The 12,027-nt window shown below is 49.1% G+C and overlaps 7 protein-coding genes across 7 annotated transcripts; 4 read left to right on the top strand and 3 right to left on the bottom strand.

Annotated features, from left to right (window-relative positions):
• Window positions 1-353: 353 nt before the first annotated feature.
• Window positions 354-660, top strand: N7458_002770 (glycoside hydrolase; the record flags this gene model as incomplete). Its single annotated transcript, XM_056906153.1, is given in 2 exon segments — window positions 354-531; window positions 548-660. The coding sequence occupies 2 exon segments, from the start codon at window positions 354-356 to the stop codon at window positions 658-660; spliced, it is 291 nt and encodes a 96-aa protein (XP_056770260.1).
• A 938-nt stretch (window positions 661-1,598) lies between these two features.
• N7458_002769 (Zn(II)2Cys6 transcription factor) lies at window positions 1,599-4,880 on the top strand (the record flags this gene model as incomplete). The annotated part of the gene is made up of 4 exons (XM_056906152.1): window positions 1,599-1,713; window positions 1,794-3,379; window positions 3,501-3,735; window positions 3,784-4,880. The coding sequence occupies 4 exons, from the start codon at window positions 1,599-1,601 to the stop codon at window positions 4,878-4,880; spliced, it is 3,033 nt and encodes a 1,010-aa protein (XP_056770259.1).
• Window positions 4,881-6,406: 1,526 nt separating this feature from the next.
• On the bottom strand, window positions 6,407-6,896 carry N7458_002768 (uncharacterized protein; the record flags this gene model as incomplete). Its single annotated transcript, XM_056906151.1, has 2 exons — window positions 6,407-6,627; window positions 6,734-6,896. 2 exons carry the CDS (start codon window positions 6,894-6,896, stop codon window positions 6,407-6,409), a joined length of 384 nt encoding a protein of 127 aa, XP_056770258.1.
• Window positions 6,897-7,017: 121 nt separating this feature from the next.
• On the top strand, window positions 7,018-7,404 carry N7458_002767 (uncharacterized protein; the record flags this gene model as incomplete). Its single annotated transcript, XM_056906150.1, has 1 exon — window positions 7,018-7,404. One exon carries the CDS (start codon window positions 7,018-7,020, stop codon window positions 7,402-7,404), a length of 387 nt encoding a protein of 128 aa, XP_056770257.1.
• A 702-nt stretch (window positions 7,405-8,106) lies between these two features.
• On the bottom strand, window positions 8,107-8,558 carry N7458_002766 (uncharacterized protein; the record flags this gene model as incomplete). The annotated part of the gene is made up of 2 exons (XM_056906149.1): window positions 8,107-8,418; window positions 8,511-8,558. 2 exons carry the CDS (start codon window positions 8,556-8,558, stop codon window positions 8,107-8,109), a joined length of 360 nt encoding a protein of 119 aa, XP_056770256.1.
• A 435-nt stretch (window positions 8,559-8,993) lies between these two features.
• Window positions 8,994-10,205, top strand: N7458_002765 (uncharacterized protein; the record flags this gene model as incomplete). Its single annotated transcript, XM_056906148.1, has 1 exon — window positions 8,994-10,205. The coding sequence occupies one exon, from the start codon at window positions 8,994-8,996 to the stop codon at window positions 10,203-10,205; it is 1,212 nt and encodes a 403-aa protein (XP_056770255.1).
• A 165-nt stretch (window positions 10,206-10,370) lies between these two features.
• On the bottom strand, window positions 10,371-11,576 carry N7458_002764 (uncharacterized protein; the record flags this gene model as incomplete). The annotated part of the gene is made up of 1 exon (XM_056906147.1): window positions 10,371-11,576. One exon carries the CDS (start codon window positions 11,574-11,576, stop codon window positions 10,371-10,373), a length of 1,206 nt encoding a protein of 401 aa, XP_056770254.1.
• Window positions 11,577-12,027: the final 451 nt, after the last annotated feature.

Genomic DNA, 12,027 nt, shown 5'->3' with positions numbered 1-12,027 from the left:
TTCCGGCACATATCCAATTGGCCCTCCTGCCATACAATCCCGATACCGTACCTCGTTCTTTGAGCCTGCTCAAAATTAAGTCTTTATAATTACGATGCACTCGCATCGTTAGATCTTTAACAGGAATAGCTTTCCCAACGCCCATATTATTGGTCCATCGTATGGCCGTCTCCCCGAATTCGCTGGCGATGTATTAGATTGGTTTACCGAATGGGCCTCATTTATCGCGGCGAACAACAGCGTGCCAGATGCGATCTCGATGTTTTTCCTCTACGATGACGGTGACTTTGCAACCTCCATCAGCAGCATGCAAGGCATCCTGAAGGACACAGGCATTGACTCACCCACCGTTCATGATCAATGAGTATGGTGCTCTTGACCAAGAGGCGCCCGCGGGTATCCTGTGGCAAATCTCTCAGTTCGAGCGCAATGAAGGTACTCGTGCTGCAAGTGGCCCTTGGAACATTGTCGTTAACAACATGGAGGCTCTGGGTTTTGCCTCTGACCGTAACGCATACCTATTACTTCATTGTATATACGGAGGTAGATTGGGCGGTCGATCAAGGCCTTATCACCTATTTATTTACCAACAGCAGTCTGAATATCACAATTCCCAAGGCGGATCCTAGCGGCGCCTTTGCTTTTGAATTCAGTTACTAAAAGAGCATACAGCCTTCCACGCCCTAGAGTTCTTCAGAGGTAGGAGAGTGTGCATCTGGCTAAACCCCGCACAGCTTCTGATAACTCTCTGTGGGCTCCATTACAAGGATGCCGAAGACGTAGCTGTTGGGGGACCACTCACGACGGAGAGCGACAACTTGGGTTTCGGGTTAGGAAGATTTCTTCCCTCGTTCTCCCCGAAGCATCTTCTATTGTGTTCGAATCAATCATCCTATTCGTCTAATCGTAGTTTTGTTTGATCTTATTTATCAATATGCCTACTAGTTTACTAGTCTATGCTGTATCGGTTTGCTCTTGTGACAGGGGGACCCGCCAGCTACTACCGTACCTGGTACAGGGGCAGTTCAAAAGTCTGAAACAAGAGACCAAGCGAAAAGACCATCTAAATATGCTTCGACTTTACATTTTTATCAGCTCTTTCTGAATATCTTTTGAACACTCTTTCTAGATATTCCCGGCAGTTTTATTCAACTTGCCTTTTAAAGTATAGCTGATGAGAGGGGGTTGAACCTTCCTGGGAGTTGCAAACTTATGGAACGCCACTGCACAATTTCAATAGGCCTCCATCGAATCGATGATCATTGGGCGCCTCAACCACCTACAGTATATTGGCCATCCGTCGTGATTCGCTCGCTTAAAGGCTATGCCTGGGTCTGCTTCCGAGTGTGGGGTTCATCGTGAACTCCAGCGCGGGGAAGATGGCGTCCGTTCTGCAATATTCCCTTCCTGCATAAAGTAAAGTTAAACCAAATAACATAACTCAAAATGAAATTCTTGTATAAAGTAGCTCAACCCAGCCCAGCGGGTCTAGGCGGGTTCGTTATCATGCCCATCAGCATGGACAATAATCAGGTCGCGAACGAGGACAGCAGCCCTCCAGGCGGTGCTGCCACCAGTACGCTTCGGCTCTGCCCAATATGCGGGCGCAGCTTTTCAAGGTCAGAGCATCTCCGGCGGCATCAGCTAACGCATTCGAAAGCCGCGAACGCGCATGCGTGCCGCATATGCCACAGGCAATTCTCTCGAAGGCAAGTATATCTCCTAGTCCGCGTCGCTACTTTTTTGATTCCAACGTCTCCCCCTCTGACCCTGTTATCTTGCTCTCTCCAGAGACGCACTTCTTCGCCACGAGGCAGGTCATGTTACGCCCAATGCTGCGCCAGCTGTCCTGAATAGCCCGAGGCGCACCCACGCCTGCTTGGAGTGCGCAAAAGCCCGCACGCGGTGCTCAGGAGAATCACCATGTCAACGGTGTGTAAAGAAGAACCTCATGTGCGAGCATCGTCTACGTAAGCGCCGTGAGACACAGTATACGCAGGTGGCCAATGCTGGTGACCAGCAGCGAGGGGCGACCGAGATTCAGGACGTGGCGATTGCACCGCCATCGAGCCTGAGCTCCAAGTCGCCGGCAGTTGAGTATGACCAGGTGCAACCCCAAGTCAGTCCATGGCTGTCGCAGGTGGTACCTGGAAGCTCTTCTGAGGGTCACTGGCCCCGCGAAGACCAGGACGCTGGTAGCCTCAGAATTGTCGACCTTGGCATGGCGGACAGCGCTGTATCCTCCATAGGCCACAATTATGGACCCATGGGCAGTCTCTCACAAGTATATCCGAACTGGCTTCCCTTCAACATGATGGACGAATCGCTTGCCTTCGAGCTGGAAGGCCCCATATCCACCTTCTCGACGGTTCCGCAACGGACCGCAGCTGACGAACCTCTAAACGAGATACTCTCATCAGCGACCGACCAAATCTTTCTAAACCCAATTCCATCCGGCAGTGCCATAGAAGTTAATATGTATCCAGATCATACTAACTGTTCGGTCTCACGCTCATCTCACATGGAAAGCACGTTGTCACCTTGTAGCACTGGCACCGGAGAAGATACTATAGCTGAGCTCAAGTCTGACCCGCGCTACGTCGGCTACGCCGTCGGTCTTGGGGCCCGAAACACGCGATACGACGGGAAAACGAAAAGAATAATGCGCCACCGCTTACGGTCAGAGTCACAGTTGAGAAGGACTGCGGCGTCTATCAGTTCCAAATCGCCAAAGCAGCTGGCGAGTCGCGAGAGTGAGCTCGCGTGCCGCCTCGACGCAACGAGTGCAAAAACGTACATGACTGACCACCAGTACGAGACCTCTCTGAAATACTACGAAGAAGCCAGAAGCAGCCGTACACTCTCCAAGTTGTTGCAATCTACACCGCAACCATTCCCACCCCTACGTCTGCTAAATTGGCAGATTTATCTCTATCTGTGTCATTTTCATCCAGACTATCCATTTCTTGACTCGCAGAAGCTAGATCGCCATGAGATAGACTGGCCGCTTCTGATCGCCCTTGCAGCCATCGGATCCATATATGCTCCTCCCAAATCAGCACGGGGTCATGGGGAATTGCTCCATGCCTTTCTCTACACCCATCTGACAAATATTCACAGCGACGGCGGGTTAGATGAATCGTTGGAATACGTTCAGACCAAGGCTCTAAACATTGTTGGGTTGTGTCAAACCTCAAAAACGGCACTCGTTGAACGGGGATACAAGGAGAGGGACCTTTTGTCTGGTTCATGCTTCCGTCTGGCCCTTCTCAAGCACAGGAATCAACCTGCACTCCCACATGATGGGCCACTATCTGGGGTGAACTGGAGGGCTTGGCGCGAACGTGAGGAATACTTGAGGACGGGGCTTTTCGTCTGGGTTCGTTAATTTCTGGGCCCTTTCCGCTGCAGCGCCTACTCTGACACGCCTTGTGCCTGCACGTCCTTTGCATCTAGCTTCACTTGTTCGCCCTAACTAATGTGTTTTTATTGTCTTGTAGATGCTAGACTGCATTCTGGCGTATACATCCGACTTTCATGCACGGTTTCAGCTTGACGATCTTCAGCTTGAACTACCTTGCGAGGAAGCATTATGGCAGACGGACAAATTTGATGAATGGACATATTTACATGCCAAGCGGCAAGGTTGGTCGTCACGGTTTCTCCAGTATTCATATTTATTGCAATTGCAATCTCATCTGTCTCCGGACCCGAGATCGTGGATGAAGACCTCAGGTGGGAGACGATGACAGGCACACGAACAGTACTGATGAATTTTGTTAGACACTCAAACGGTTCGCGACGCACTTGAAGAGCTTCACGTACGGAGTTATATCCGACCATCAGTCTCCAACTTTGGACGAATAATCATCATACATTCTCTATTTGAGTGGAATTGGCAAGTTCAGCGCTTTTACACCAACAAACTCTCACAGTGGACTCCGACTGCAGCACGGAAGCCTCCCAGCAGCGTTGGCAAAGCCACATCCATAGTACCTTATCCAGCCTCCATTCCGCAGATCTCAGCATGGAGAAACAGTGCCTGTGACTGCCTCGACGTGCTGCATTGGGAAGCCCTCAGCGTTTCGTCCAAGACAGGAGGCATAGAAAGCCCGCTATTCCTGGTCCTGCACCTAGCGCGCCTCATCCTACTCACCCCCGTATCCCATCTTAGAACCCTGGCAGAATACCGCCGCAATCATGGTGCCAGTGGCACGGGTGATCCCCAGACCTGGCCGAGTGAGTATGAGTTGGTGGTGCGTTGCTGGTTCACCAGTGACAAGTACAAATGTCGCCTGGCCGTGTTGCACGCGGGCGCCATTTATTGGCACATCCGACGTTATTCCTCCGACGCCATTCTCCAACCATTCGCGGCATTTCTAGCAACGTTGGTCCTCTGGGCGTACGCCACCTACTCTTCCGCGGCAGCGTCTGGCCCCGAGATATCCTCGGCTAACCTCGAGGGCGGCACGAACCCGAATCCCGGATCGGTCGCCAGGAACGGGGCTATTGACAGCAATGCCACCACGATGGGAAATCCCCCTGACTGGACCGGCGCTGACCCCATAGCCGATGAAATGGATGAAGTTTCGCCATGGTCGGATAGTGAAACATCTACCTATTCAACTTCTCAGCCTCGGGCACCAAGCTTCATGCACCTTGATCGGCCCTTTGATGACGAGCTCGCGCAGCATTTTATTCGCTCGGCGGACACTATGCGAGCCTTCGTTGACGGAGTTGGAGACCTCTGCACAACCGTTCCAGCAAATGTTCTCCAAGAGGGGGTCCGTCTCCTTCGGGAGAAATGTCGCAAATGGGAGATATCTAAGATATATTCTTATACCCTGGAAGATCTCATGCTGCACAGCCCATTAAGCTAACTGTGCTTGGATTTTCTTTCATGGACGCCCTTTATTTACTTGGGGGCTTGATTCAGGTTGAGTAATTTTCAACATTGAAATTATGGAATGTGATTCAGTAAAACTGAAGAGAATGCAAGAGAAACGAGCTACACAAAAAAAGCCAAAGCGCCTAAATGCAAAGTTTGTGGTGTACACGGCTGACACGATGCGAGGGAAATCAGCTGATAAACTTAACGCTTACGCTTCGATTCCGCCTGAGCGATACGCTTCTGAATCTCCTCTTTGGTCAAGACTTTGACTGCGTTGTTAGAGAAGACGTAGCTCATGCCGGACCAGATGGTGGTGGCCGCGACCAAATACCTACAAAACTCGGGTCGGTGAGATGATACCATCAAAAAGAAAAGAAAAAGAACATGGAAAAACAAAAACAAAAACATACAACAGCCAGGATTCGCATGTGGTCACCCACCGTACTAACTGGCCAGCGTGTGGCTTATCTGCGGCAGATAGTCGGGTGGCTGCCGCCCGGGTGAGAAGTGGCTGAGCGCCGCTTTAAGGTCGCGCGACCGGGGTGAGGCAGGGTGAGTTCGCAATAGACAAGGTGAAAAGCTGGGTGAGACCAGGTGAGAATCGCCCTCCGTCGCGCGACCACCGCACTGACCCTCTCGGATCTGGGCTCAGATACAGCGTTATTGGGTCGCCGTGGTCTGGCTGAAACTGTGGTCTCTTGGCATCTGCATACATCATCGAATCCTAGCCCAGGATTGGCCAAATCAACGGCAAGGCTGAATGGAAATGTCGCCTTGGGCCATCAATACCCTGTTTGAGCTAGAGCACTGTGCTGGATCGTGTGCCCATGGTCAATCATGGTTATACAATGGCTAGCTCATGGTTAACGCAGAAAAGTTGAGAGATACCCCACGACTGCTGATAGCTTATCAATAACACGTGTGACTCTCTAACTCCCACTCTTCTCGCATAAAAAAGCGCGCCTTGAAGTTTTTGTCGACCTCTCACGTCTCCCATAGCAGCTGAAATTACTCCGCCTGGAAGCATGTTCTTAAGTCTTCTCTCTCACCATAACCCTCAGAAGAAAAGCTGTCGTGTATGTCCTCTCCAAAGTTATGACCTCAATCAAGGCATGACATGCGACAAGCAGTAGAGACAAGTTGGAACAACGGGCCAGAACATACAAAGCTTCATATATATTCATGGCAACATTCATTCACCACGGCCCATTTTAATGGTCATTATGGTTGGAAAGGGATTCACTGTGGATAGGCGGAAGCCACATTCAACGAGTGGTCATGAAGTGCAGCCAGACTACTGGTGATCATCGTGCCATGCCTGATTAGGTAGTAGAAGCCATAACTGACTTGTCCCTACAGCTTAACATATGAGTTGGGCTGATTTGGTTTGCGAATTCTAGTTGTTTAAACCAAGGTCGCTGCCTCCATTCCCGACCCACCCTACCGTTCAACATCTCGAAGCAATGGTTGTCGTCGTATCCTTTCCGCGAAGGTCAAGCTGGGCTTGCCCTCAACTTACACGTAGTCTTCCTCGCAAAAGTCATCAAAAATCCAATTCTCTTGAATTCTTATTCTCTCCCCCTCTGTTTTAGCTGCACCGAGCGTGTCCGCTTTCAAATTTCTCTCGTACGCTTTTGCCTTATTGTATTGCTCGATAGGCACCCAACCCTCATATCCAACTCCAATCGTATCCTGGCAAGCCTGCAGTTGTTCATATGCTTCTGATTGTGCGCATGCTAGTCGCATACATTCAGTCAATTCGTCATCTGCAAACGGAATTGCTAAACTCTCACCATTTCCTTGTTAGAGTAACCAAATTGGTTTTCAAGGTTATATTGTCACCCTCCCAAGGTTCACTGGCATGGTGAAACAGCCGCCGCTTCAGTGTACTGAAATCGTACGTCAAGGCATCGTAATGCTCAACATTCATGTCTGCCGTCATCTTAACATAGAGATAGTGGAGTTCGCGCCTGCGGAAGAGATCCGCTTGCTGGAATTTTTGCATTTCTTCCAGTTCGTCGAAGTTGCTTGGCAAACTGGGAATTTGCAATGATTCCGAGATTTTGTGGCCATAGTTTTGTAGACTGTTTGGAATACCACATTGTAGAAATCAGGTGGGAATATCTATGGCAGCGGCCCTGAACGCTCTGGACGGGATCGGTACCCATACCGATCATGTGCTCATCGTTACTACGAACATCAAACCAGCCCTTGATCCCGCTCTGACTCGTCCCGGCCGAATTGACAACGAGTATGAATTTCTCAATCCCGACACATCGACTATAGAATCATACCTCCGTTTCTTCTTTGAGGCGGAGTGTCCTAGCCCGGATTCGACAAAGAGGCTTCATGAACTGGCCGTGAGGTTTGCTGAAGCAATTCCTCATAGGTCGCTGGCTCCAGCTGTAATTCAAGTCTACAGCTTTCAATACAACGAAATCCTGGAGGCAGTCGTTGCCAATGTGGCCAAGCTGGTGCCAAGTCAAAAGGATATGCATAGAAAGACGTTCTGATCCGGTGCAGTAGACAGGCTACCTGGACTAGCTACCCAATTTTCCAAGGTAGCTCCACCCAAGACAAACTCTCCTCTTTCACTACTTGGGTATTGATAGAGTATGGATCTGTTGTGGCAGTTACAAATGTAGGCAATCCGGTGTCTAGTGGCCTATCTTTTTATCCTGGTCAAATTCGAATCGAATTTATTTTCCATTCGAGATAGCTACAGTAATTCCATTAAAGTACATACGTCGCAATCTGTATAGCGAACAAATAATGCTCGTTTCACAGACACTTCTAAACTCCCTGTAGTCATCGACGCTTACCACGAAGTGAAGGGTAACCTGGATTGGTCCTAAATCTGGCCCGCACAATCTAGGGTAGGTTGTATCCCATCAACAACTGATATTTACTAAACGCAGCTTTGCAGTCGTGGCAGATGTCATAATTTAGAAATAGCTCGATCTTAGACAGACTATATCACATACATCTTTCCAGTTGACTCGTTATAGATAAGCTTCGAGGCAGTAGCTATACAAGGCTGGAAGCCACACTCCGAAAGCTGTCTGGTTAACTAGTTAACGTTTAGATACTATAGTTGATAGCACGCGATAGACTTACTCGTAGACCTGGCGGAACTATTTGCGAATAGCATCGCGCTGTTTTAGATTAAGAGTCTAAAAGTGTTCCTCCGACAACGAAACGCCTGGAACTTTCTCCTAGACAATCGAGGTAGCGAAAACTCCAGGAACGATACTATCATTTCCCTGCAAGTCTTCTTGGTAGCCTAAAAGCTGAGGAATGACAGGACATACTTGTTCCAATAGAGATTTGAAGGCCGTTAACTCCTTAATATTTATGTGCGGGACTGCCTGAGCGGCTCGGACACTAGAGGCTAACCACTCAGTGCCAGAAGTTGGGATCTGACGATAGATTCGCATAAATGCCAGCTCCTTAGCTGGGTCGTCCTTTAGGTAGTAGAGGAACTTTGCAGCAGCAAATCCAGGCTTATAACTATAGTCGATGTCCTGCTGTATCATAAAAAGGAGATCTCTTTAAGCTTTTCGTCGATTATCCATGTTTTGAGTGGTAACTGAAGATCGGGCTTTGCCTTAGTAATAACCTTAGTACTAGCAAGGCCGACAAGGAAGGAACTTGCACCACTATACATATTGCTGTTTGTAAAAGCTCCGAGAGAACGTTCGTGTAAGGAGGTATAAGATACCAGAAGTTAGTTGAGAAGTTGACGCGAATGTGACGTTCGGGCCTTACGAATAAACAAGGTTAAAGTTATCGCAGTGCATTGTAGGTAATGATATTTATCATAATACAGACTGAGCCTGACTACCGCGAAAAGGTACACTCAGGTTCCATTATTAGTGTATCAGTAGCTAGGACACAAGATAATTTTTCAAGGAAGTTATGACCTCTAGATTGAGTTTCACCATTCAGATCGAGATGTAATCCGATCAAAGCTTAGGAATAGCGGAGAGTAATAGCTAGCGGGGCCGTGTGGCCTAGGTGGCTATGACTTCCGCTACGGCCCTCTGGTTTGTTGGGTTCTTTCCTTCTCTTGAACCCCGTAAATCATTGGATATATATCGAGATGGAGGTACTGCCCTTCGAGATCCTCCTGGACATTCTTTCCCGTATCGACGACCCCACATCCCTTTACAACCTTCTTCTCGCATCTCCCGCGGCATCCCGTGTGTTCGACCACGATGGCCTTCAGCTTACCCGCGCCCTGTTCACCAAAGACAACACGTGTGATCAAAGTTGGGAAACAATTTCACTCATGGCCATGATTGATTCCTGCACTCTCCCATATCCAAATCTAGATGCCTTTGTCGCTGGCTTCATTCATGATACGATCAGACAGTTACGCCTCCCACGAATAGGCGAACCCCTTTCGACAAGCCGACCCCTTCCGCACGGGTTGCCTGATAACGCGCCTGTCTCGACAATCCGCCGGGTTCTATCTATACACGCACAAATCAGTCATTTGACTGTAGCGTGTCTAGAGCACTATTTGGAAATATTTAATGCTCTTCGACCGGAAAATGCAGCTGATCCCGAGGTTCGGTATTCAACACATCCCAAGTCGACTCAACCGTGGAGGCAAAGATTCGAAGGTGTCAAAGCCCCCGTCAGCAATTACGGCTCACCAACCTGGGAAGAGGAGCAGCGTGTCTCCCGTGCCTTGTGGAGAATTCAATCATTCTATGATCTTTGTACCGCCGCTAGTCAGTCTCGGCTCGGCTGGCCCGCGGAAGACGTGGTGCGTTTGCAAGGTATGAAGGCGCGCGACCTATTCGTCAAGTGGGACCTACAGTACGAGGCAGAAGAAATCCAGACCGTTACGGAGTATCTCGACTATACACGAGCAACAAAGCTCGTCATCCCTTATGACTCCTATGACAGCAGCAGTGCAAGCAAACCTCGGCGACTGCCATGGCTCCGGCACCCAGTCGAACAATGGTGGCCAACGCGGCGAAGGCCTGATCCACACCCAATAACTCAATTGTACGAAATTGACTACGCTACATTCGGCCTGCGACAAATACAGTTGCTGGCAGAATGGAGAGCCTCGCCCTTGCGCACAGTTAAGTTCGACTCCTATCGCCGGCTAGGGTTTGCCCTATGGTGCCACAAGAGAGTCCAAGCGATTGGGTTAGCCCCTCTAAATCTCAATCTTCCTGGGGGCATCAATCTATCATTATGGCATTTTGCGTGGCGAAGCATCTTGGATCCGCGAGAGGTAGAGGAAGTGGAGACAAGATTACAAAAGGAGTGGGAAGAGCGAGAGCTCAAGGGATAGAATCATTTCTAACCATTCCTATTTAACACCTCTACCCTACCTATTTCTAGCACCCCTCGTATGGTCGCTCAGCCAAAATGAAGTATTCCCATCTCTTGATCTTTCTTCTTGCTTCGCTTATTTACTCGCTCATTACAGCAGCCTCTCCTGGCCGTGCTTGATCGATCACACATCAATCGTATCTACCACAGTTTCCATCGTGAAGACTAGGTTCAGATTCTGTCCCAGTGTACCGATTGGCGACGTAAGAGTGAAGGGTGTACTCCCGCTCACCCAAATACTAACTGATGTCAACTGCTTGATTCCAAATTGTCCCTTGTGCTGCGCCAACAGGTATGCACAGCCCGCCCCGTTGGGGCTACCCAGGATAGCAGCAAAGAAGTCCCCATCATCTGCACGTGTCAGCGTGAGCTGATTGTTCGCATCCCACGTTGGGATTTCAGTCACTGTGCCCTTGTTCTGAAGCGCCTGGATGACGAACTGCTGTGTCGCAGCGTTGGTGATACCAGCATATAATGTTATATTAACTTTATCATTAGTATGTCTAAATTCAATCCGATTCAATGGCGTGGATTCCACGGCATCGGCAGCAAGCCATTGAATATATACGGCGTCAGACCACTGTCGTATAGGGCAGAAAGTGTTTATCACAGCTGCCGGGTAATTCATGTTCAATGGGCTCCGGTTCAGATCGGCGACGATGGTGCCGGAATTGATATCTATCATGTTGCCAAATATCCCCTCGGAGGCCTGATCATTGTCATCATTGATGGCTTCAATCAATAATGCTTTTTTTAGGGCGGAATCAGTCAGAGTGTAATATTGACTCACCACGCATGGGAATTCATTATAGTCACTGTCGTAATATGCTCCTTGAACTGTGTTCATTAAATACTGAGCACTAGAGCCGTCAAAGGCAATCCCCATCGACGAGAAGAATGCATCCAACTTATTACCATAAGCAGGTAATTCGATAGTCAAGTCTTCGTATGTGAAGGTTCCCAGATTCATTGGTCTCCATCCTTGCATTACAAGCCAATCCGATGCCAGCCACGTTGACTGGATATTTCCTGCTAGGTTGAGAGTTGCTGCTTTGGCGATCGTGGACTCCATAAGGCATATGAGGCCTCTTCCCTTTTGAACGGCTGCGGCATATGTGGTTGTGGCTCGCTCTTGCAGACTGTAATTCAGGGCATCACTTTTGTGCTTGGAAGTGTGCTTGTGGTGATGGGAATGGCCATGGCCTTGACTGTAGCCATTACTGACATGGTGGGGTAATTTGGCGCTCAAGGAAAGAGAAGCAAAGAGAAAGGTGACAAAAAGTGATAATAGCAGTCGCTTGAGCGAGCTGTTACGCTTCACGCTCGCCATAGTGATGATGCGGATGGAGGGTGTGAAGTAAGTCGATTCTTCATCCAGGAGTATTAGAAAACTTGACAAGTAAAGGGCATTGTCCCAGAAAATGATCGGGGTGCATGGCATGCCCCGGTCAGCAATACGAATGGAGGATCATGATGCACCATGCTGCAAAGATCACGGAACGCTCGGTCGAGGCTGAGCAGAACTAAGGCCATAAGCGAAATTGAGCATGCACACCCATAAGCAGCTGATACTTTGTAGTGCTTTATCATCGTAAACGCTTAAGAAGCCGATAGGCTCGCAACAGCCGGGCCCAAAAGCTTAGCATGGCAAGCAATCTAAAAATGCCGAGCATCCCGAGGGGTTTAGTCTCTTTTGAACAAAGAGCAACTTTTTGCGATTATCCGAACCCCTCAATGTAACCATTGTTCATTATCCCGGGTTCCTGCAGGTACCCGCGTAT

The sequence above is a fragment of the Penicillium daleae genome (assembly GCF_028827525.1).
Source record: "Penicillium daleae strain IBT 16125 chromosome Unknown utg000002l_segment0_segment0, whole genome shotgun sequence".
NCBI classification, from domain to species: domain Eukaryota; kingdom Fungi; phylum Ascomycota; class Eurotiomycetes; order Eurotiales; family Aspergillaceae; genus Penicillium; species Penicillium daleae.
This window is presented reverse-complemented; position numbering and strand designations above follow the sequence as displayed.